We start from the raw sequence: 25,523 nt of genomic DNA, 5'->3' as shown, positions 1-25,523 counted from the left end.
AACAACCAAACGCCCTCTCGCTTGCCTTCAATATTCCTACCAAAGCCTCGATCAACAAACTATTTTACCCTTACTTTCAGCTCAACTCAGCGTCAGTTTTCTTTTTCAGTTCAACATTAGCGATTTTCCAGCAGTATGTGACTTTGAAGATTCTATCGATTTTTTAATCCACGAATAGAAAGGCAAGCTTGGCTGGATGGAAATTAGCGGTGATATTTAGTCCACAAACAGGGGTCAACGAAAACAGCACATAACCTTCTGTTAGCAGCAGAGGGTTTAACATTTACTTTGATTACCATGATCAGCGAGCGGTGGATTTTACATTTAAAGTGTTACATTTTATTGGCTGAACACTAACTTTAAATTTTCATTTTTTGCACCATACAATTAGTTTCTTTCCGTTTGCTTTCTCGAAGGTGACATCAGGATGACTACGAAACGTTGAATCAATTCGTTTTACTATTCTCAAACCATTTTAAAAGTTCTTCGTTTATTATCCTCATCCACTGATCTCCACCAAAATCCACTCCCGTTCTTTCTTTATTCTTCGGTCTTCCTTTTCATATCTTGTGGTTTTCTCAAAGTTAACGATTGTGATTTGGCTTTAAATTTCACATCCAAAAACCGACCGGAAATATACAAATATATCTCTAATCATAACAAATTAAAGACTTCACTAAAATAAATACGGTCTCCCTATTATTAAAGAGCATGAAATGAGATTTTTGGTAAACTTCATTTAAAATGGGAGCGCTTGTTATTCATCCTAGAGGAACTTGATTTGGTTTTTAGAACTAACGGCCACTGGTTTCTTCATCCCAGAGTGTGATGTATTGATCCGCTCGCAGTTGTTCTACTCCTGTCAGTCCTTCCTCCGGGTACTCTGCGTCGACACCGTATCCAGTTATGTACACCTTGGTGTCTGAAGGCTGCAAAAAATAGAAGATAATGTTTAGAGTCGGGGAATGGTCAACACAGTCACAGCCTAACTACAAACTTTCTACTTGAAGGTAGCTAATGTGGATGTGTTGGTAGTTAGTATCGATAAGAGATAATATGCCTCTCTCGGTTTTCAGTTGTCACGCCACATTCCAAACCTTTTACCGGTACTTAGGATTTTGTTGAGAAAGCGAATATTGGATATAGACATAACCTAGTTTCTTCCAGCACCACCGCTGGAATCGTCCATTTGGACCGTCCAACTCGGAGGCTAGCACAAAGGGAAATGATCGACTAGTTTTACATCTCAGAAATCGACGGGAATTGCGTACAATTTAGTCGACAAAGTAGTACCAGGTTGTGCCTCAGGAAACCTTTCGCATATGTAGCGAATTTATTCTGGTTTTCACACTTTTGAAGAATTCATAAAGATAGAGTCATGGTTCAAAGTGTTCAGAGTCACTGAGCAAAAATGAGACTTTACTTCAAACTGAAGGTAATTTTACATTTTCTCTCAATCGTGGAGTCAAAGTATCAGTCGACACGGCACAATATATCACGAGTTGTTCTGGACAAGACTCGCAAATATGATACTGCAACACGTCTTCACCACCACGCCTCAGGATAAGATTCGTCTCATCCTTGTACCCAGTATCACGACTATTTTTGGAGCAAACTAGTGAAGTTTAATCGGTTCAAATCAAGGTACGGTTTTATTTTAAATGTTTTGACGAAGAGTGAGGCAAATATGAAAAAAAATATCTTCGTTGACACTAAGACGCACTGGTAAAATACTATTGTTGTGTAAACATTAAAAGCTTACGTAACTTAGAAACAGAACAAAACAAAAAAAAGTTAAAAAGCTAAAAGTCGCTCACCTGAATTCTCTGAACGTATTCAACAACCTCTGCAAACTAAAACAAGAGAGAATTGGTTAATGGAAGTCGGTGGATAAGTAAGCTCAAAGACCTCTTGAAGTTGGTCCCTCCTCAAGCACAAACCTAGCATACGCGAGCACAACAAGGTAACTGATGGGAACGTGATTTATTCTCTTATCTCCTTAATTGCATCAGTTGCGCCGCTGAGCGGCCTAAACTAAGAGCAACAACTAAATCTAAAGACATACCTTGAACGATTTCTACAGATTCTGCTTACATCGGTTATACGGCTTTGTATTAAAGTTCTCCAACTTAACTGTACAAGATCCATGTTGTTCAGGTTGAGAGTTTTCAGTTAAGAACAGACCAGTGTATACATAACTAAATTTTTGCCGTTTCACGGTTTCTATTTACAAAATTATAACTTTATTTTGTACGCCTGAAAATTAAGTACCCACCGAAGCGTGTTCCTCAGTGCCCTTGTCCCTCGCATCAACAATCACGGTGGAGGCCTGGAAGAAGAACTCGAACACGTCCTCCCTGAAGCCAGAGTCTACGCAGTAACCAAGAATTGGTTCCTCTTTGAAGTAGAGCACAAATCCTATGGAAAAGAACTTAAAGTGAAAACTCAGTCTCGTCTGCTTTCAGACTTGAAATATCAAATATGAAAAGTGGGTTTGACTATCAGAAGTGAGCGACATTTTAAAATAAAAACTTATTTCGCTTGTAATTCACCGGCTGACATTTAAATTCCTTCCACTTTAATTCTATCCCGGAATGGAGATGTGAGAATTAAGCTGGTCTTGCCTAACAGTACAACACCATGACCTAATCCACTTCTCAAAAGGGAACCGTTGATTCTAAAGCGTGACTTAGACCTCCATGTCTTCAGTCACCTTGTATCAAAACATACTATTACTGTCTTGTCGACACAAACGATTATTCTGATAAACGTTCAAGCCCACCATAACAGATTTCGCTATGAAGCGTCTTGTAAGTTTTGATAAAAAACTGTTTATCATCATCCAAGTAGGTTAGGCTTCCATCTTGTTCACATGCCAGCCAGTCTGCAACTTGTTCCTGCACAGAAGAACAAGAAAAACACGTTTAAACTGCTATGTTTCATACGTTGCTTCAACTTGGCTGATGTAACACACAATTCCTTCCGAGAGTGGGCTATAACGTACTTACTTAACCCTTACAACAGAATTTAAACGAATCAATTTATTTAGATAGATATCGCTGTGGTCGGTATTTGATGTTCTCTGTTCGCGACTGGATTTGTAAAAGGCATGTTCTTGCAATAATAACACTGATGAATGATTCAAGCATGAAACATCTAACACAGAACCATTTAGACATTTTACAAGGAAGTAGCTCTCCTATAATTTTTTTTCACCGAAGAAAAAAGTCACAAAGAATAATCAGTTTGATTAATGTCACTCCATTTGTGCAAGTTACCTTTGTTTGCATCATACTCGAAAGAGTGTAAGAGTGACCTATGACTTACTGGTGTATATAGACTGAGCATCTCGTCCAATCTGTGTGTCTTCAGTTTTTGTTGCACCTCTGGGCCTGACAGCACCCTCAAGCGAGGTTCGCCAGCCAAATATCTCCGCTTGCTCTCGAATACGAAGAGCAAAGGCAGTTCACCAGCATGATCCAGGTGGTTGTGTGTGATAAAAACATTCCTTGGGAACTCGTTGTAAGCTGGGAATGCAATAAAAGGGTGTCTAAAAAAGCACGGACAAATCAAGGAAGAAGGATAGAGAATTTTACTGACCAAGTCTCTCCCTACAAGCTTTGACGACACCGGCTCCAACATCCGCCATAAGCAAAGGTTTCCCTTTGTGAAATACAATTGCAGAGGAGCTTGGCTGGCCATGAAGGACGGCTGAAATCAGTTTGAAATAGTGCCATGAGTACACGTCAGTTCATTATTTCCTATGTTTCCTTTTGGAGTACGTTTTACACCTAACATGGAGGTATGGGGAGTAAGGAGGGTTGAGTGGTGTTTGTGGTCGCCATTATTTCATCCTTCAGCGTCAGCCTCGGAATTGGTCGCTAATTATATGAACTATATCCTTTTTATGATGATTAACGTGCACTAGGCAAAATACATGGAACTATGGCAACTTTTTGTGGGTCAAACATAAAGGACCGCCAGTACTCTGTACTAATACATGCCTTTCATGAGTAAATAGATAGGCATAAAAGGCCACAATACGTTTACAGTCATAGTATATAAGAGCAGAAAGGTGGAGATGAGGGAAGAATTCACTACTCTCTAGACTGGGTCGCAACGTTATGGCTTATAGATAAGTAAAGCAGAGTAGATCTACTCTACTCCGCGAAGACCAAAACCATGTCGTTGCATCAATACCTGTTGTGCCTGTCCCAGTTCCAACGCAGTACAGCTCCACTGAATTTTTGCGTGTGGATATTTTCCCTCTCAGTATGTTGAGAACAAAATGCATCTCGGGACGTGATTTCTCTGGCTTCAGACACTCGACCATAATTTTCTTGAGCTTTAGGGCAAGTTCCTCTCCAAATTCTTCAACAGAAATACCCTGAAAGAAAAATGTGAGTCCATGTTAACAGAAGATTTCGCTAAAGAATCAAACGACAAAGAATGATGATGTATCACGTACATATTGTAATTTTAAACACCATTATCAACAGTTATTGATTCAGTGTCCTGCAGTACTAAATGAAAATTCATTCTGATGGAAAATAACGAAAATTAAGTCCAGTTGAAGGTTTCACGAGTGACACAATTTACTTTTATTAGTATAATTCTGATTCCACAATAATCCTAAACAATTTCTGGCTCTTCACAGTCTATAGTTACCGGAATGGTCGGATTTTCTCCAGCCATTTTCTTGTTGAACACCGTTTCATGCTGCAGTATGTTATCAAACACTTCCTTACCACTCAGCACTTCAATCAGACACAAACCTAGTGGGAGAAGGACAGACGAGTAACTGATAAGGCAACTTTGATGTTATTTTCCCACTGAATCTTGCTTTAACTGTTTAGGTATCTCTTAAGATAGATATCAACTCATTGAGACTGGAACAAAAGCTTTTGACGTTAAAAACTGTTAACTACACTACATATCCCGTTTTTGCATTGCTAACATGAGACCTAATGACTTCAAAGAAGGAGTATTTTTAAAAACTAATTTCTCCAAATGTTGTCCCTTGATCTTCTTCGTGAAACTTTCTGTTCTTTAACCGAAACGGTCTACCTGGCTTGTTCAAATGATACAATCTTGCAATTGATGCCAACCACAATCAATTCAAAGTAAAAGATTGCAGATATCTTGTGGATCGGAACTATTCTGAGTTGATAGCCAAATTTAACTAAAACCAAACAGAAGTACACTAATGTAATCGCAATTCCGTCGAATTTATTTTTAAAGGTTTGTCTCTACTTCCTACCAAAAAGCGGACAAACAAGCAAACAAAACAGCAAGCAAGTCACCGTTATATCATCATCGAGGCTCACCAAAACTGTGAACATCAGCTTTCTTGGAGTAATGTCCCCCACTGCTGACCACTTCAGGCGCCATGTAGCGATACGAGCCAATCTGGGTTTTTGTTTGACGTGTCCCTTCAGTTGCGCGAGCAAGACCAAAGTCTCCGAGTTTGAGTACTGTGTGGTCAGCTGACAGCTACGAAGTAATGGCGTAAAGAACAGACCTACTTAAACTAGTCACATCACGACGATTAAAATGCGATGTGCAAAATTACCTCCAACGCATTGTAAGAAAGAAAACAAAATACTGGTCAATTTCTTGAGATGACTTCATAAGATGGTAACGAACACAGCATTTAAGAGAAAGCCTTTTTGTACCTCGATAAATATAATGTTTTCACTTCTAGATAGTGCAGTCTATGATAGAGACAGTGAAATTATTACACTCACAAAAATGTTTTCAGGTTTAACGTCTCTATGCATGATATTGAGCGAGTGAAGATGCTCAATTGCAGAGCCAATATCCTCTAAGAATCTGACGGCAAAATCTTTCCCCTGTCCGGTTCCATGGTTTTTCTCCAGATATGCTTTAAGATTTCCTCCCGCCATGAACTCCATCACAATTGCCAGCTGATTCTGGATAGAGATGCATTCAAGCACCTTTACAATCTTAGGATGCTTTGCCTCCCTGAAAAAATAAATCAATTAAAATAAGTGCTGTGAAATTCGTCCCTCACTTGCTGGCGCTGTTTGCCAGCGTTAATACCGCGAGAATAATAGCAAAGTGTCATTTCAAGAATAGGTACATAAAAAACCAAAACAAACCAAGGCGAAAAAAAGAGATGGATTCGAGTCTGCTAGAGCATCGAACCGCCTTCTTTTTAAAAAACCTACGGGCGTACTCTACATCATTACTTTTATTGAGGTCACAATTATTGCAAGAATAATCTGCTTAAGTTGAGATATACGTTTAGAAAGTTAATCAGGTAGGCCATCACTGATTAAGTTTAACAATTCAAGAGCTTAAGGATGGACATGTTGTAACAATGAGGGGAAACCAAGGATTGGACTTTTATTTTTTATCAGTCAGTTGGAAAGTTGGTGCTCAGCAAGTATCTTTGATCTGAAAATATCTTTCCGCGCTCAGCCCAGAAAAAAAATTAAATTCGATGTTTTGACCCAGCTTGTGGCATTGTAAGGTGTGAGGTTGAGCTAATGTAACATATCAACGTGCTTTTTCCATATATAGCTAGATTTCTACAAAGATCACCTTTATTCTAACCTCAGTGTGTCCACTTCTCGTTCAAAGTCCTCTATTTGTTTGCGGCTCTGGATGTTCTTCAGGATCTTTACAGCCACATCCACCCCGTCCTTCTTCGCTCTGAAAACCTGGCCAAAGCTGCCTTCACCTAGTGGATCGAGATAGCCTGGGTCCAGCTTACTGATCACTTTCTGGCTTATGCGAGTCAATGTTTCTAATGCCTCCAGGTCTTTTTTCTGTAAAGATAAAAGCAAGGAAAACATTGGTCAGGTGAACTTTTGGGAGCTTGAGTAGAAGTATTGGTACTCCCCAGCCGGGAAGCAGATCCATTGCATATAGCCATTCAGCACTGAAAGGGTATTGGTAAACTTAAACCGCTCATGGTCTCCTGGTGGAAAGAGGTGCTATGATAGCAGACAGTTGAAAAAAGGAGCCCAGATTGTTTATGCCAGTGGTAACATAACCAATAACTATATCTTGCTCTAAAATTGTCCATTTTTTCAGCGTCTAGAAATCGTAGATACTTTGCCTCGACTGCCCCTCTAAAAGGAAAAGAACAACCGAGACTAACCATAGCAAAACGTGTAATTAGGTGAATGTACAATGGATTTTAAATGTATGACTTTTTCCTTTTTAACGCTAATTGTCCATGCACAACGACAATACTGTTGAACATCTTCTCTCAACAATACGCACATACAACATAGCCCAGTCAGTAACATGTAACCTCATGAAAAGTGAGTTATTTCATGAAATACGCTCATTTGCACCGGGTTCTTCGAAGCCCAGGCAATTGATATGTTGCCCTGGCCAGCATTCAAATCTAATGGTAATCTCGTCAGGAAATCGAACAATTTAGCCCCGATCTAAATTCATTGACGTATAAAGTAAACCTGTTAACTGCATACAAGGGTGTTACCAAACTCTGATCATAATGTTTAGGAGCATGAAGATGAAGCCACATACTTCAATTGCATCAATGTTGAATTTTTCTTTCATCTGTGCGTTTTCTTTCATAATTGCTGTGGCGAGTTTCAGAATGGAATCTTCGTTGTTCCAGGCGTTTGCACGGCTTCTCTCGTACACCTTTCGTTTATTCAACACCTCATCCCCGTTTATGTTAATGAGTTGAGCGGCGAATTTTCTATCTTCAGGAGATGAGGCTGTTTCAGCGTAGCAAATAGCTTCATCTGTTCCTCCTGTGCCATAGGAGAAAGAAAATACGGAAACAAACAATCAACGAGAAAAGCGAACGAAAGAAAACTATGAAGACGTTAGCCATTAACATCTATCCTTTACCTCAAACCTTTAAGACACAATGCCGTACTGCTCTAAATTGAGAGCATTCAAATGGTATAACACATTTTAAACAATTTTTTCCATTTTTATGCAAAAACATACTTTCATTTTAACAAATACTGAGACACAAAACCTTTGCAATGTTAAACTTACTTATTTCACCAGTGGGCCTGGCCCAACCTGGTCAATAGGTACAGCGAAATCACTGACATTATTATGACAGCATATATATATTCATGGTTTTTTCTGTCTTAAGAGAGATAACTTTCCATTCAGCTGTTAGTCGATTTTATTCTCTTTAATGATATCGGAATATATACCCACGCATGTATTTCCATGAGCTATCATAATCCCAGCTATTCAGTTTTAGGCAGTGCTTTAAAGTGACTTTTCAGGTCACAAAAAAGAAGCATGTCATCGTATTTTGGGCTCCGGCTAAGCAGATAGGGCTTAAATAAATAACCAACCTCTGAGGCGGATGAGAGCAAAGGTTTCCTTCTCGACCTCCTGCACTTGGTACGTTTCCTCATCACCAACAATGAGAATTTCCAAGGTGCTATTACTTCGCATGAACGACTTACAAAGTAGAACGGCCTTTGCGTATTTACTGATGGAAATCTTGCACTTTTGCAGGATTTTCTCTTTTTCCTTGTCAGAAGGAGCAGGTACCTTCTCTACTTGCTTCCATCCTCCTATCTCGTTCTTCACTCCGTGGTAGAAGAACAAGGCAGTGACGCTGGTTTTTGATTCAGTTATAAGCTGTGATCATAGAGATAGACCCTCCTTAGTAAACTTCCATGCATCAAAGGAAAGATTGTTTAACGACCATCACAATATTTACTCACCTTTATTAGATTGTCACGCCTTCCTTTCATTGCATCCAACGTCCGCTGAACCTTCTCCTCAGAGTAAACGCCTAGATATGAAATAAAGGAATTTTAGGCCATGCAGCCGCGTGAAAAGGAATTGGGAGGATCTCTCTGTCCATCCTTCATCTCACTATATCTGTCAGCTTCCTTGTCTTTCTTTACCTCTTTCAGATATCCCATTATAACTACCACAAAGGCAAAAACACTAAACCAAGAATGGACTTTAGGACAGTGTGAACGGATGGTCAGGGCGTTGGGCTTGTAATCTGGTGGTTGCAGGTCAAAGCCCTCCTCTCAGCTACTCCCTGAAATCTTTCCCACTTGCCTGGACCTCAACTCCTTGGCTGTGCTTTTCATAAAGCACCTCGTCTGCCTCCTACCAGATGGTCACGTTCATTCATTGTTTCACTCATTATTCACTCATTTACTCTTATTGTCCCTAAAAAGCCCCACGGGGGGGGGGGGGTGGTCAATTAAGTATACACACATATACTCATGCATACCTACATACGTACACGCATACAGACTTAAAGTTTTAACTCTATTTTGAAATTGAACTTAGTTCGCACCAATAAAACGGCAACTCACCAAAGGGATCTTTCGCGAATATGTCTTGTATGGTGGGACGTGAAATCTTTTCAAAGTACTCGTCAGGCGACAATGCGTTTGTTATATTAATGGTGTGAAATATTATCTCCGAGGCCTTTATCTCCAGTGCGAGCTGTTGCTTGAGATATTCTTCCCTCTGGGTCCGCAGGTAGGATCTTTCGTACACCTGTAGGAAGAAAAAGGTAATAAAACACTTAAATAAAACTGAAAAAGAGGTTATAGCGAAGCGCCCCGAAAAAAGGTGACTGATGGTTGGGTGCATGGGTCAAAATAAGCTTGCTCTACCAACAGGTGCGTCAGCGTCAATGTTTTGTTATTTGGTTTTTGGATGACTTCAACAGTGGAGAGTTTTTCATCAAATGCATCCAGTTTATATTACCTGTCCTGGTTGTATTTCGGCTTGGATAGTTCCTGTACTCAAGAACTGCACGAATTCCCAGGGTTGTATGTTTGCCTTTAACGTTAGGAGATTTCCATTTTTATGAAGGTCTGAGTCCTGGTAATACTCAAACTTGTAATGTTTAAACTGTAGAAAGAACGGAGAATAACGACAAACATATCGATTTCGAAGGAAATTTGATGTAAAGTAAACACGCAAGTAAAGAAAACCACCACGAGCTCTTGCAAATTTCAACAGCTGTCTACCTTGGCATTAACTGCAAATTTTTGGAAGAAATTCTTGTACTCTGGGCGCTCGGGATCACAGCCAAGAAACAGCACAGATCTCTCATTAAATATTTGCTGCATTAATTCCACTTCAGGACCTTCAAGAGTGGTGCAGAAGTCTTCAAAGTACTTCTTGCTACTTGGCTGAAAATAATCAATCAAAATGAGGAAAAGCAAATTCAGCATTATAGGTACATCAATAATTGAGAGTAATCAAAGGCAGCAGCGCAAGAAGAAAAGCACCAAAATAATTTTGCTACTGTTTGAATTTAATAACAGCTCTATGGGTTTTCAGTGCTACTTGGTTGAATGTCTGCGCACTCCGCGATGTATTATGACTACGACATCTTGAAGTGGCAAACGACCAACGAATGGGACATTAAATGCCTGATACTTACCAACGCCCGCACGTTAAAACCACAATCCCCAAAACACTTGATGATCAAATCTCTACGTAGATCTGGCCAGGACTGGGAGAGACAGGAAATCTGGAAGACAGTAAGTAAAGTAGTTGAATAACCCGTCGAATGGCACCAAGTGGCACGAAAGCCTATTAGTTCCTCCCCTTCTCACTTTGCACGTTCGTTCTATCATACAGGGCCTTTTCCTTTTTTCGTCTAGGTTGATATTTAACGGGAAATGGGCAACTATCTAGAAAGCTATGGCAAAAAGAATCCATCTTAAATGTTAGGATATAAGCCTGGCTGCAAATAATTCTCAAACGCGAAACCTTTCATACATTCTTAACCAGATTTGTAAGCCAGCAGCAAAGTTGTTTGAAGCGAGATCATCAAATACCGTCTGGGATATAGAGACGAACAGAGTATCATTCGTTTCAGAGAAATGCCCAAAGTAAAGCTTTATAAGGGAAAATCAAAATAAGGCTGCAAACAAAATCCCACTTTTGTAAGAACTTTTTGGATCATAAGACCTCTACAAGGTTTGACACAGGAAAAACAAATACTTTGCAACAGATACATTTGAGTCGAATCGTCTTTCTTTTTTACCAACCTGGTCTAGTCGCAGTTTCTCGCCACCGTTCCCAGTCTTCCAGAGAAAGCGCTCTAGCAACTCGTCCATATTGGTGGTTATGATAAGAGGAAACTTCCCAACATTCCGTAAGGCATTGTGAACACGTGACGGTGCCTGCTGAAGATCTCTCAGAAACTTGTCTTCGAGATCGAGAAGTGCATTCGTGCCTTTCTGCAAATTAAGAGACACATGAAAAATTGTACCTTCATATGGGCAGCGAAACCACCAGCAGAATTCTTTTGAGCTCCTCGTTAACATCAAAGCTTCCTCTAGGCAACGTGTTATAATTAATCAAAATTTAAGAAGGGTTTTTGGTTATTTATCGTGGAAAATTCACTGGTAATTAAGTATCGTCGTCTGTAATTTACCATCGTAGCGTTTTCGCCTTAAGACGACTGGTACTATGCCACTGAAACTTCGCGATCTTCAACGGAAGTGACTTCATTTTGAGAATAAACGATTATACCTCACGAGAGATAATTAACTCTTGCAATTCATTCATAACATCTTGGCTGGCTCCTCAACACTCCCTTCCTTCCCCGAGAGTGCATCCGGAGATACTCCGTTTACACCTACGAGGTGAGAAAACCAGCATAGTTTTTAGTCCTAAATTTTGTACATTATGCATGTCTGTCATCACGTTTTGGATGCCTTTTGATGGCCAAGCAATTTTAAGATCATGTCAGCCCCTGGTCCATGCCATTACCAACCTCAATGAATTTCTGGATATGAGTCCAATGTCCTAATAATCTCACTTCCGGCTACGCAGTAGACATTCTTACCTCAGAATTATTGAGAATTTGCCACCAGTCATCCAATGAGGGGTCATGCTTATCCGTACTGACTAAAGTCGATACTTGCTCGCCAACAAAGAGCACGAGCTCTCCTTTTACAATCTTGGAGCGTATGGCTTCGAGTTCTTCAGACAGTAGTAAGCGAACATCTGACTTCTGCTTTTCCATTTCAATAACTGGATGCGCAATTCTTGACCTACAACAAAAGAGATGCAAAGCACTCAATGGCTCGACTCTTCCTTTTTCTTTGTGTGGAAACATGTTATCCGTTCCAATTTAAATTTTTTAAAACCTTTTCTTCGGTATTTGCCGTTGAATGCAGAACGGGAAAAACAGTGCTATGACTTGCTGTCAGATATTCAGAACACGAAAGAAATAAATGTATCTCGCAAACTGGTCTATTCTTCCTCCAAGGGCCTTTTCTCACAAGCGAAAAAGTTGTTTATTTAGACAAATTTTCCGTCATCACTAACATTTTACAAGTGCGGATGGTTTTTCGAAAAGAAAAATTTTGACTGAAGCGAACAAATTTTCAAACGGACCACCGACGAAAATCGACTAAATAAACAAACTCGGGGATTCTAAAATTTTAAAACGACTTAGGATAAATCCTGGAGTTCTAATCCTTTGGCAAATTATGCTGGCCGGTCTTGGAACAGATCATGCGCTGACGGAATCTGAAGGCTTTTAAATTTTTAATGCGGATGTAATAGACGAAACAAAAATTTGAAATGACAAAATTTAATTTGATTTTGTCGGGAAATTCTAGTTCTGTCCAGTAGAGCGGATAGGCCCGATCACTAAATGTTACTTTGGCCTTTGGATGCAATTTCCACAGAGCCAAACTCGTAGTGTTATCAAGGTAGACTTAAACATTGCATATTTCTGTTCTTTCCGCATTGAAAAATAAACGCAAACTCATTCACCGAGATTTACAGAAAACAAAACGTCAAAAAAATTTAGGAAAAATACGTACACAATGCAAACTATGCACACTATGCATGTATCTGCAAACTAATCATGAAAATCTATGAGACCGGAAGTTTGCGAGACCCCTCTGTTCCACTGTTCTTTCCCAAGGTCCGTACCACCTATGATTTTCATCAGATCCTGTTGCAACTTTCACCGGAAGTTGTGTCACGCAATTTAAACTAACCTTAGCAAATCGATGCGTACATCTAATGAGTTCCGGTACGCATATGTGAATACTTCCGCGAAAACTGATTCTTAGAAGATACCTAAAGGATAAAATTTACTCATATGGTAACATATGTGCACAAACGTGGCAAGGGAATTTTCGTGTAGCAGTGGTGAAAGTCAATTCAATCGTGTCTTCAAAATTAAAGGTATTCTGACCTAATCGTATACATATCTTATTACACGTTTTGGTGTGTAGTCTCGCCGAGTATTTTCACGACTTGTACCGTACTTTGACGAGACTTTAAGGCGTGTCAAAATACATAAAACAAGTAAAATTACTTAGCGATACTACAACCAAAACGTTTAATATGTTATTTATCATCCAATCATTTTTTTGCGAAGTATTTCTGCTCATTCTTTATAGGGCAGGAAAAGAAAAGTGGAGAGAGAAACGTAGGGCGCGCAGCCGACCAGTTAAATAGGTTTTTTTTACAGTACAAAATAACCAACTGTCCAAATAACCGTACAATATCGCAGGGTATTTGTACTCTATTCACGCGTTATTTGAACTCTACTTTGTACAGTTGGATAATACTGTAAACATTTTCGCGTTTGGTCGATCCTTCTTTACTTTAATTAGTTATTTCACGGACGTGCACCGGAACCTTAGTTGATGTAAATGTGTGGTTTTAGTCTTGAAGGAAGAGGCATATGAGAAAGGATGGCGTCTCTACCAGTAAGCTTTCTTCGAGTCACTTTGTCCGGTAGTAGCAAGTCCCTAGAGTCTCATTTGCGCGGCAGACGAAAACAAAGATGTTAGTCAAAGTAATAATAAGGATATGATAATTTCAAGTTCTGTGTATATTTAAAACATGCTTAAGCGCTTTGAGTAAAAGAAAGAGAAATTGAATTACCTTTCTCTCCGGTTCTTATACCTTTGGATGTCAGCCGTTTCTCTCTTCCAGCTGGAAAATGAAATTGAAGAGTTTTCACTTTCCAAATCCCGGAAGACTTTCGAAATCACGCTCGATTCGTGCCCAGGGCATTTCGAAAGTTGAATACCTCCTTTCCGAGAGAGGAAATGAGGTAAACAAATGGTTACAAATGCATAGGAATGGACTTCATATCTAATCAAATCTCTCTCCTGTGGCAGAATCTGGTATTGAAGAAGTCGATCCTCCTTGCCGAGGTTACTATAAATTTGGTAGGAGTACATCAGCCCTGAATCAACAGAACCTCGAAACGCAACAAGCAACATCCACTTACACAATGGCTCAGCATGTCGCTCCGGCGTTGGACGTAAGTGCATCAGCCTATACCAATTGCAATGGGTAATCACCGTAAACGAATGAGGGGGATCACTTCCACCAATGGGCTCGAAATAATAACTAATGGATCACTTGAGCTGCTCTGTAACTTAAAATTAATTGTATGAAAAGGTTTAACTTCTGTTTTGGTCTCCACTCTTATGATACAACACGCACTTTATCCCAGTCTAGAAGGATTTGGCAGAGGCCAATATTTCCCCTTGATCCTTTAAAATGGTCATGTGGACCAGATGTGATTGCCATGGTCATGGCACATGGTATGCTTGTGAGATGGGCTTCAGAGCCTCCGTAAGATATGAAAATAAAAAAAAAATAAAAAAAAAGATCTTTAATTGTAAGTGAATACCTGTTAAAGACGTCAGTACTCACTCTGATTTTATCTGCCAGTTTAAATTAGCCACACTCAGCTATGATTACAAGATTAAAGGTTCATCCTGGTGAGAGCTATCCTAGTTTGAATTGCTTGAAGCTACCAAGAGTGTAGCTCAACTCCCTCTTAAATAGGATGATATTCCATTGCACCTACCTCCTCTCCCCCACAATTTTATCAGGTTCCTGCAAAATTTTTTCCCTGAAAATTTACTCAGACCCTAGATTATCAACCCCCCTTGCTTGGAGAGATTGGGGACAGTCTGAACAAGAACAACTTTGTGACCAAGCTTTGGCTACAACCCCAGCCTTTTGGTCCAGAGTCCAGCTCTGTTTATCCACTTGTCAATGACCTGATCCCCTGACTAGACCAAGCTCACTCACAAGGGCCTAACTATACTTTTTTGGTCTGGAAAAAATTTGATTGTGTATGTTGGTTGTCTGGGTGAGAGTAGTCCTGAGAAAGACTGTTGTGGATTTACTAAGTAGCAAATGACATTCTGACAACCCTAGCAGAAGTTATCATCAGAGTTAAACAAAGAGTTGTTGCCAGTCAAGTTATAATAGTGGTCCATGTAAACTGACTGGCTAGGGTTGCTGTGATTTTATAGGCTGCATCTGAACCCAAAAAATATAAATTAAATGAAATTAAGATAATTGCAATGTATTACTTTTGTTTGGTATCTTATTTATTGTCAAATGTGTAAATGTTTTCCCTATTAGGATGTTATCAGTAATACTGTGGACATTTTCCACAACTACTATAAGTGTGACTATCCAAAAAGTCCACAAGTAAAGGATGGATTGAAGCATCTTCTAAATGAAAGATACAGGAATGATGTCAATAGCTTCATTGACCACTTTGTTCATCCCACACAAAGTCTTCTTAGCAGTTTGGAGGAAGAGGCACAGTATAACTTTTGCTCTAATTAATCATTTTTTTTTTTGTTATTTTACACTGTAGTTGGGATGAACTTTGGAATAATGGTAAATAATGTACATAGTGTAATGATTTGCCGTGCGTGAGGGCTGAGCCTTGCAATTACATTGTACTACCAAAGTTTAAAATATTAATGCTATGAAAATGTATAGTTCAGTTGTTTCCAGAGTGACACTGGTTGTTCAAGACATATGAATATTATTGAGAAAAGACTGTTTTAGGTATTCTAAGTTTTTTAAAAGCAGCTCTCAAAGGTGGATCTTTCTAAATCATAGTGCTCTATAGCTCAAGTGCTATCCTTGCTAAGGCAATTACACTACTGTAGCATGATGCATCATTCTGTGTCCAAATATGAGTGAGATGATAAGAAAACTCAACAGAGATTTAGTTACCAAAAATCTGTGTAAACTCAGCCATGTAGCCAAATGATCCCTTACTACACATGTGTTACATGAATATGACACTGACAAGCATAACCTCATGACTTCTTATGTCATGCGGCACAACTACATGATAGTTTTGTTTTAATATAAAGTGATGATCACTCAGTTTTATATTTTCCACTATAGAAGTTTCCCCTTTGCTTACCCAATGGCAAAGTAGTTCTTCATCTGGTTCCTCCTATGACCAAATTGGCAGTTGGGGAGTTCTTTTACCAGGTGGGTCTCATTAGAACAAGTGGGTTCAGTAATAATGTATATGGACCTGTATTACAATAGCTGATAATGAAACTACTATCTGAAATGCCCACATGTACTGTTGGAAGTTCCGTGTCAATCAGGCATTTTGAAACTGATCTTGTGACTTTTTTCTTCTTTTCCACTGTCACGTGTAGGTGGGCCATACTAATCCACGCACTTTAGTTGTTAAATTTGCAAAATACGAGCAGAGAGGGACTAAAGTGAATGAATTGCAGCGCTCAACAGTTCCTGAAGATGATCATGACATTGCATTCACCAAAGAGTACTTTGACCAAATAAGGGGTGAGGTTCCAGATGGACTGGGAGATGTTCTGATGCGTACCCTCGTTGTGATGGGTAATCCAAACTGGACGGTTCAGAGAGAGGGTGCGGCAAATCACCTTGGGAATGTAAGTTGAATTGTGGCAATTTCTTTTCTATCTTGTTTGTTCATAGCAGATTCAATAATGATCAAGAGAGAGGGGAAAGTGAAAAATTATGAAGGGAGCAGGGAAGACAAGGCAAGGATTATGTAATAACCATCTGTTATATGCAGAAAATAAAGTTATGCTTCTCTTTTGAACAAATAGCTAAAAGTGACCTATCAATGTTTTCGAACAGTCAGAAGATCACCTGCCCAGAATAGATTTCAAAATATTAGAGAAAGGGTGTGTTGTTTGAATTAGTGTGTATCATCGCACTTTGGAGTTAATTATACTTGAACTACTACAAAATTATGGTGAAATTGGCCATGGTAGAAGTCTACACTACTCTGTGCAAAATGTTGACAACATTTCTGAATTCTCAGTTCATACTGATCAGTTATTGATTCCTAAAGACTTCATGTCTCCTCTAGAGAACTTAGTGTTCCCTGTATTGTGTGGCAAGACCAAGGGAAAAACAGACTTGTGTCTTACCTGATTTAATGAATGTTTCATCATATTCATAAGTCATATTCATTTGTAAATATATTATATGAAAAATATATTAATCAATAGCAATGTCTTCCTTAGTGTCCAACAGAAAGGCGTAGCAGGTTGAGGTCAGAGTCTCATCTGTCTGTTCAGGAAAGCTGCGATGACGATTCAAGCATTACGTCAGAGCCCAATTCTCCAACAGAAAATGATGATGTTTACCCATCAACAGATGGGGTATTTGTGCATACCAATGGTTGTGACAAAGGAAAATAAATATCTACTAACTTCCTCTTTAACCCCTAAGCAACTTATTTAGCTTGAGTTCATTGTTATTTGTTATCAGTGTTTATTTGTGATGAAAAGGTACAGATGAGTACATGTACAAGTATTAGTTAACCCTTTAACTCCCATGAGTGATCAAGGCAGAATTTCTCCTCACATTATCACTACAATATCAAATAGAAAAGTGATGAGAAAAATGAAAAATATCAATTAGGGATGATTGGTTGATCCAATAACAAATTCTCTCAACTAACATAAAGACAATTGTATGGCTGACAGAAAAGAGAATTAACAATGACATCTTGGGGGTGAAATGGTTAGGGATCGATGACATTGTGGAGTGACTGATCAAATCTAATTGGAGACTTTTTTATTACTTTTCATGTTAGGATGAATAGGTTTGGTTTTAAATAAACCAGCCCTGGTTTTAATTTCAAATTCAAATTTTTATTTAAGGTTCCATGCATTATTTTCTTTCTAAAGATGCTATAAGAAAGTTTATTTACTACTGGACACTTAATATATATAGTTTTTCCACAATCATAATATATTAGTAAATATTTCATCTCCATGAGAAACAGGGGTTTTAAGTATGTTTATTGGACTTAAACAATTTTAGAAGTTGAAACTGTTCAAATATGTTAATTGTAAAACAAACCTTCCCAACCACAGTTAGACTGTGTATATTTAAGTTGATGGTCAACTTTGTTAAGTTAAATTCTTCCACTGCCTTTTTGTGATACTAATAAAGGATGTGTCACATATATCTGGTGTAATTGTTGAGTTTAAGTTTCATAATTTATCTGTTCATTTTCTTATCTTGACTAACTCTCAAAATGGGTAGCTACAGGTGGTCAAGAATCCACAAGAACTGTTTGAATTAGCCTTAACAAGGCTCTTAGAATGACATTTAGGAGGAAAGATAAGGAGGTCCTTCCTTTCCTGTCCTTAGTGTCCCCTCATTTTTCCTCTTAGTTTCCCAACTGTTTCTCATCCTCAGAAGCTGACTTCTGGAATAGACAACAGTTATAAAACCTGTATTTCGTCAAAAAAATGTTTGAAGAGTACCAGTAAACAAAAATTATTTTCATAAAATTCTGTCTCCATTGTGTTTAAAGAATAACAATAATTGAGATGATTTGGAATTTAAGATTTCGAGCCAAATTTCTGAGCCAGGGACTTGAAATTTTAAATTTGCCAATAGTAATGTTTTGAAGCTAAAATGTAAATTGCAAAGTCATAGTATTTATTCAGACTTGATCTTCTAAATAATTGATGTGACTTCTATGTGCAGTCAGCAAATACCTCAAGAAAGGGCTTGAAATTCCCATCCCCCCTTGCATTATGATCATCAAGGATGGCAAAAGAAATGTGCTTGTATCTATTGGCAAATCTGCCTTCCGACAATACGTCCTTGAAAAGCTGGGCCATGTGACTTGCAGGATTTCTAAATGCTCCACAACCAAGAGCTGAGAGAACCAGTGAGTCATGACCATAATACAGACCAGCTGACAACAAGCAACGTATCTTCCGTTTTGTGTTCTCAGCAATCAATGGAATGAGTTTCTTCTTGTCTTTTGTTAGGGTGGGATTGGGGTATGCTGGTAGGGCCAAAAAGGACATTGGAACAGGGTTGGCAAGAAATTTATATCCTTCAGCTTCAGATGCTCTTATGATGAACACATTTTTTGAGTAGATGCATGAGAACTCTGGAATTCTGTATTTCCACTCTCTTGTAGGATCAAATTTTTTTTCTGGGTCTGCTAAATGTTGCACATAATTTGTACGACGGAACAAGTTCTCCTCCTGTGCGCCTGCTCCTGATAAGTAACCTCCCCCTAAAGATGCAAACAAATAAAGAGAATAAGAAAAGCTATGTAAATATAGTGATGCACCTACATGTGTGTAGGATAAAAATACATTTACTGGGTTAAGTTTCAAGAAACCTCCCCCACTCTTGACAGAGGAAGACAGATTGTGAAAAAAACTATGATTGTGTGTGGAGAGGGGGTAAGTGGTGTACTCTAAAGTGTGAATGACAGGGGTGAGTATCTGGTAAAATTTCCGCACAGCCCCATACTACATTATGCGTTCAGTTCTTGGATAGAGAAAACAATGACAAAAACAATACATTGCCTTGGGAAAAAAGATTTGTTTTACAATAGGATGGGACTGTGCGGAAATTTTACCGAGTATCTTACCATTCATGGATCAATCTGTTGATAAATCAATGTTTGCTAACGGCAATCAGAATTTGTATCCAATTGATACAAAACTGGTCAAGGGATTATTCGTCAATACAATGTATTTCGATAGCTGATATATATCTTAAACATAACCATTACCACACTTGACCTAGAAGTAATTTTTCCACTCACCCGGTCTTTTTGGTGAAGCCATGTTCAGGACAGCTGGGTTAAATCCCTTATTCTTCAAGCGGATGGCTTCCTCGAGACAATCTGCATTGACGACTATAACCTCGGTTTTAAAACAACTATCCTCATCTCCCTTTACATGTCTTCCTGGGGGTTCTTCATCAGTGTAAAGCGTAGTTTCTCTTGCATCTCTCGAGACACTTTCGTAATTTGAAAAAACGACCTCAGAACCGTCTTCCAAAGTGTATTTGAAGCTTTCACATGCTTTGAGGGTTTGTTGCATTATTTCCAATCTAAGTTCTCTAAAATTTTTGGAAGATCGGAATTCTGAAAGCCATGCCTTGTGGTCAAAAATAACTCCACCTGCTCGCTTTGAGGCCATGTCGATACGATGATGATGAGTTCTGTTTATAGCTGACGCAGTTTTTGTATTTATATACTATATATGCTTCTTAGTTGCATCTTATCCCTTCTTGCCTGTGCAATCGTAGACGTCCTAATCAACCAGGCGTTCCATGCATTTTGATCTGCTGGTTAGCTTATTAGACCCAGGACTTCCAAGAAGCGAGTCGCACGGACGTTGGTGGCCATTTTGAGCAGAAACCTCTTCCTTCAATCTCAACATGGTAAAGTAAACCGTGTCCGTGGCGTGGATCGTTGGTTTTATTGCATAAATTCTTGAAAATTTCTGTTCTGATCTGATCTTATTTACATCAGGGTAAAATGAAGAAGACGAAGAAGTTTGCTGCGGTGAAACGAATGATTTCACCGAAGGATATGAGAATGTAATTATCTACACCATGTGTGTTTCAACTCTGTTTTATGGGACGATATCTGTGCTTACAGTTTCTGTGCTGAGTATCTACTCATGGCTAACTTGGATTTGATATCATTTTTGTCCTAGAAAAGAAAATCAAGAAAAAGAAGAAGCGAAAAGGAAGAAGAAAGAAGACGAGCAAACTCGCCACGTGTATGTAGATTATATATCAGAAGTAAATGATCGGTTTGAACTCAGGGGTTACATTCAGTCTTAAAGTTTCCGGAGCAACTTAGTAACTTTCCTTTCTTGTACGAGGGAAGTCCTGAGAAAAACTGTGGTCTGTGATAGAGACTGATTTTTAGACATAGTTAGTCGAGTGGATGACATCGTCAGAATCTTCATTCAAACAGCTGTTCAGTTGGTTTTTTTGTCTGAACAACACTAACCTTGAAATGAACTGCGCGTCACCGTATGATTTACCGTAGTCAAAAAGTCAGTCACTGTTCCTAATAGCAATCTCTTTAAGGACTGCTTTACATATAGCTATAGGGTCTAGGTATTAGTTTCTTATAATTATACTTTAATCTTTGATTTGTTTGTTGACCCTTTACACCCAAATATCAGTATGCATATTCTCCATACTGTTTTTTATACATTTTCTAAGGTGCTAATAAGAAGAATTTTGTATCACTGGTGATAGTTTCAGTTATTCTCATGAACCTGAAGGTGTGATTCAGGGGTGATCTTTTAAGGATAAATTAGATGCCAATCCCTCTTATACCATTTCATGAACATTGATAGGGATCAATCAATCAATTAGTAGAATGCAATTTACAGTAGTTTTTTGTTCTTCCTTTCTGTGACAGGGAACAATCATCATCTGCCTTGTTCTTTCAGTACAACACTCAACTTGGACCTCCATATTATATACTGGTGGACACTAATTTTATAAACTTCTCCATAAAGAATAAACTGGAGATTGTGAAGTCTATGATGGATTGTCTATATGCAAAATGTAAGTCAACAGTCCCTTCATTCCTTGAATGGGAACAATAGAAAAGGAACAATGTTTTCTTGTCCATGAAAAAAAAACAACACTATAGTCCCTCTACTCTAGAAGCAAAAGTAATAGAAAATATAGATCAAGATCACAGTTGGTGAAGGCAATCAACTTCTAGCATCAGTTTGAAAGGGTTGAAAAGTGAAAAGGATGGGTAGCAACCACAGCTATATTGGTTCCTTTTCTTGGATTCTGCTATTAGCAGCTTGGAGTCTCTAGCTTTCAGCAGAGATTTCATTTTTTGTCAGGTTTCAGTCAAAGCAAATGCTGTCTAAATTTGTTAATACAGCTTTACTGCTTTTATATTTCAATTTTCATCATTGTTTGATTTTGGTAAAGAAGAGTTCTGTGAATTTTGGAAGCTATATGCATGTAACAAAAGGTTTGTAAGCTGGACATGAAAGGAAAAAAATGAAATTCCATACTATAAAATGAACTTAAAAAATGTGTGTGGCTGTACATTGTATAAGGACAATGATGATGATTTGCACTGGGTTATGAGTCAATGATTCCTTTGCATCACTGAATTGATTGATGTACTTGTACATGTGCAGTTTTCAAATGTATCTCATTTTCCTCTTTGATTGTAAGTAACATGCTCTTATATCATACCTGTTCAATTGTGTCAGAGAGAAACACTACATGTATATCCACCATTTATTTGACTTTGTACATTTTCCCTCACAGCATATTGGAATGTTATGATATAGATCATATTTTTTAAATTTTATTCAGGTGTTCCATGCATTACTGACTGTGTAATGGCAGAGTTAGAAAAACTGGGTCCAAAGTATAGAGTGGCACTCAGGTAAAGTTACATTGTTTCTGACATCTACATGAATGTTGTTGTTTCATAATCCATGAGTAATCTCCCCCTTTTCAGCAATATCATATGCATGAGTTGAAAAAAAGACTTGGTGAAAGACAACAAAATGGATGTAAGTGGGTTGTTTCGAACTCTGGGAGTGAGGTGCACAAAGAGTAATCCTGTGTGTTGCGCTAAGATCAAAATTTTCTTGCTGATTTGTTTTTATCACTTGTGCGACAGACTTTGCCAAAAAGGGGATTGCCCATGGTTTAGTTGTCTCATGCACACTGTTGTATTCTTTCTGTAACTCTTAAGCTTTTTATTTTAAAAAATAAATTCAAGGAAGAACTCACTGTCATTCCAACAACAGCACCCAGTATTCCATTTCAAAGTTCAATCTGTAATTCCAATTCCAGGAAGAAAAAAAAGTGATATATGAAAAGTTGTCACATCTGTTATGCAAAGATGCCAGCAGTTTCAAAGAAAACAATATGTAATACCAAATAGTATGTGCCATACATGTATACGTGTCTTTACCCTGGCAATTATAAGAATATTATTTGTGCTTCTATCCAGGCAACTAAAACAAAAAATGACTTTTGTTTTCCCCAGAATGGCCAAGGATCCTCGTTTTGAACACTTGCCTTGTATGCACAAAGGAACTTATGCTGATAACTGCATAGTAAACAGAATACAACAGGTAAGGTTACTCATGCCTTTTTTGTTTTAATTTCAACATATCTTGCACTTGTTTTCTTTTTCAAGGCTGTATTGCTTATGAAAAGGTAGTTTTTGGTCTTCTATTGATACTTCCTGTGGCAAAGACTTGACCATCTTAGGATGTCATTTTGGAAAGTTAAAGTCAATATTGGTAATAATGATGATTTGCACTGGGTTATGAATAGAATGATTCCTTCTGCATCACTGAATTACCATGGAGAACCATCATTTTCAAGTTAATATGTACTTGCTGGACATCATGTATTTGCATCATGTATTGGCCTAAATAAAGTTTGTCTAAGGTTCCTTGATTGTTTGTACAGGGTGTACATTTAGACAATGATGTAACCTTTTGTCTACCAAGATGTACATGTGCGTTTTAAATATCAATCCTCTGCCCTGCCTTGGAAATTTTCATTCTGATAGTTAGTTGAATCTTTGTTGCCAATACATTTGAATATAATGCAATCCTGTGGAGAAATTCCTTTTTGATTACTCACAGAAGTAAAGTGCCTTATTTCAAGCTCCTTTATTTCAGGTTTATGCTTGTAACTGAATATCTGAAATTTTAAAACAAGCCTGCACTCAATTTATATCAATTTCTCTCAGAGCATGTGTATTTAGTATCTTTTGAAACATGATATAATTACTGGTATGATAGGATTATTGAGGAAAGACTTGATTAGGGCTACTATAATTTCACATTTGCTGGAGGATACTTAACGTAAATTGCCCATTCTGTGACATGAATATTTTTTCAGCACAAGTGTTATATTGTGGCCACATGCGACAGAGATCTGAAAAGAAGGATACGTAAGGTTCCTGGAGTCCCCATCATGTACATTTCTCAACACAAGTTAGTCAAATTGTTTTTTTGAAAATTAATTGCGTGTAATTTTTCTTTGTACTTCTTGTACATGCTATAAATGCCTTGTGATAAAAGATTGCAGAATGAGATTGCAGAATGCTAAGCTATGGGGGAGAGAAAGTTGGAGAGTTTGCAGCTTTTAGATTGTAAGATGAAAGTGCTTGCATCATGCTCATTTGGACATCTTGTGCATATTGTGCCTGTATGTTATTTTATCTTAAAAACCAACATTCACATGTGAGTTAAAAAAACCGAGGGGAGGGTTGAAACAAAGATAGAAAATATATGGGCAGCGTGTGCACAGTACGTGGAGAGTTAGTGTCACAGCTCCCCTAACTGTGAGATTTAATCTAATTTTGTTCAATTTTAGGTACACAATTGAAAGAATGCCTGATGCATATGGAGGTAACATTTGTTTCTTATGATCCTTTAATGCCGTCCTTAGGTGTCTCTTACCAAATGTGATAGGTTGAACGTTTTACAAAATATGTAACTTGGGAGCTCTGCCCTCTGATCAATTTTAAAGGGATTATTCACGTTGAAATTTTTAAGAACTTATTTGTAATTAGGGCACAGGAAAGATAGTTTGTTAGGCTGGAGCTCATCAACATTTTCTTCTTCCATTTCAGCACCAAGAGTATAGGCAGACAGGGTGGTTTGAGAACATTCTCGTGTGGTCTACGAGATGTCACCTCTTCGAAAGACGTGTCGGAATTACAAGTCAGAAGATGTGCGCATTCTGACGATGTGAAGCTATGCGTGAAGGAATAGAGTAAAGGACAGTCACCTACATGTCTGCTATGTTCAACCAGCTATAAAAAATATTGGAGAACGTTAAGTTTATCTTAAAGAATCGTGAACCATAAACTTTGGAAGAGTCTGGTTATCTTTAATCTCTCTTTTCGTGAATATTCATGGCACCCTATTGGTAGCGAATGAAATTGAAATGGTTATTGGTGACTTAGCATGTTTTCTTTTGTGAAAGATTCATTAAATTAACTTCTTCTGTGACCAGCTGAAGTTATAGCAATCTCAGAACTCACTTTATTGACTGTACAGATGTAAAACAAAGCCATTGTTGTTGGTTACTTTTGAACAAAGAAAGTAAAATTTGAATAAAAGACCTAATTAATGTTGATAGTACTATTTTTTAAAAGAACTTTAGTTTTCTGGCAAAAAGATTGCAAAAAAGTAGAAATGAATATGAGATGCTGAAGATCTAATGAAAACAATACAACATTAAAAGGTAAATTTGATTAAAGAGAAAGAAACAAAAACTGGACTTGTCCTATTATAATTCTGTGTATCTAAAACCCCCCAAAAACCTTTTTTTCCGTTATTAAAAAGATCATACCTTGAAAACTATATTTCCATTTTGAGTGCACTTTTGTTCATCAATAAGTCGTGCATTTTGGTAGGGTCTTTTTTAATTCAAAAGAAGTGGCTCTT

At 38.1% G+C, this 25,523-nt stretch overlaps 4 protein-coding genes across 6 annotated transcripts; 2 read left to right on the top strand and 2 right to left on the bottom strand.

Moving 5' to 3' along the window:
* Nucleotides 1-316: 316 nt before the first annotated feature.
* On the bottom strand, nucleotides 317-14,608 carry LOC113678861 (uncharacterized). Of its 3 annotated transcripts, none has more exons than XM_089212221.1 (21): nucleotides 13,882-14,608; nucleotides 11,816-12,023; nucleotides 11,013-11,204; nucleotides 10,400-10,489; nucleotides 9,981-10,145; nucleotides 9,715-9,861; nucleotides 9,315-9,501; nucleotides 8,703-8,773; nucleotides 8,325-8,616; nucleotides 7,525-7,757; nucleotides 6,580-6,794; nucleotides 5,748-5,985; nucleotides 5,328-5,493; nucleotides 4,669-4,775; nucleotides 4,201-4,387; nucleotides 3,601-3,711; nucleotides 3,328-3,527; nucleotides 2,783-2,897; nucleotides 2,276-2,418; nucleotides 1,818-1,853; nucleotides 317-929 (listed from the first exon to the last, which is right to left on the bottom strand). In XM_089212221.1, exons 1-21 carry the CDS (start codon nucleotides 14,274-14,276, stop codon nucleotides 795-797), a joined length of 3,633 nt encoding a protein of 1,210 aa, XP_089068347.1. In that variant the 5' UTR covers nucleotides 14,277-14,608; the 3' UTR covers nucleotides 317-794. The 3 variants fall into 3 exon arrangements, with proteins under 3 accessions (XP_089068347.1, XP_089068349.1, XP_089068348.1); XM_089212223.1 differs by having other exon boundaries at nucleotides 12,984-13,993; XM_089212222.1 differs by having other exon boundaries at nucleotides 13,702-13,966.
* On the top strand, nucleotides 14,127-18,247 carry LOC113678853 (uncharacterized). The gene is made up of 5 exons (XM_089212236.1): nucleotides 14,127-14,266; nucleotides 15,388-15,570; nucleotides 16,174-16,263; nucleotides 16,440-16,694; nucleotides 17,298-18,247. Exons 1-5 carry the CDS (start codon nucleotides 14,237-14,239, stop codon nucleotides 17,472-17,474), a joined length of 735 nt encoding a protein of 244 aa, XP_089068362.1. The 5' UTR covers nucleotides 14,127-14,236; the 3' UTR covers nucleotides 17,475-18,247.
* LOC113678994 (uncharacterized) lies at nucleotides 17,909-20,375 on the bottom strand. The gene is made up of 2 exons (XM_027195923.2): nucleotides 19,862-20,375; nucleotides 17,909-19,321 (listed from the first exon to the last, which is right to left on the bottom strand). The coding sequence occupies exons 1-2, from the start codon at nucleotides 20,238-20,240 to the stop codon at nucleotides 18,768-18,770; spliced, it is 933 nt and encodes a 310-aa protein (XP_027051724.2). The 5' UTR covers nucleotides 20,241-20,375; the 3' UTR covers nucleotides 17,909-18,767.
* A 26-nt stretch (nucleotides 20,376-20,401) lies between these two features.
* On the top strand, nucleotides 20,402-25,210 carry LOC113679066 (rRNA-processing protein FCF1 homolog). The gene is made up of 9 exons (XM_027196017.2): nucleotides 20,402-20,484; nucleotides 20,576-20,643; nucleotides 20,763-20,828; nucleotides 21,485-21,633; nucleotides 22,414-22,486; nucleotides 23,099-23,186; nucleotides 23,968-24,062; nucleotides 24,445-24,479; nucleotides 24,704-25,210. The coding sequence occupies exons 1-9, from the start codon at nucleotides 20,482-20,484 to the stop codon at nucleotides 24,715-24,717; spliced, it is 591 nt and encodes a 196-aa protein (XP_027051818.2). The 5' UTR covers nucleotides 20,402-20,481; the 3' UTR covers nucleotides 24,718-25,210.
* Nucleotides 25,211-25,523: the final 313 nt, after the last annotated feature.

Source organism: Pocillopora damicornis, chromosome 7 (genome assembly GCF_964200805.1).
Source record: "Pocillopora damicornis chromosome 7, jaPocDami1.2, whole genome shotgun sequence".
NCBI classification, from domain to species: Eukaryota; Metazoa; Cnidaria; class Anthozoa; order Scleractinia; family Pocilloporidae; genus Pocillopora; species Pocillopora damicornis.
The sequence above is the reverse complement of the archived record's forward strand: the minus strand, read 5'-3'. Positions and strand labels throughout refer to the sequence as shown.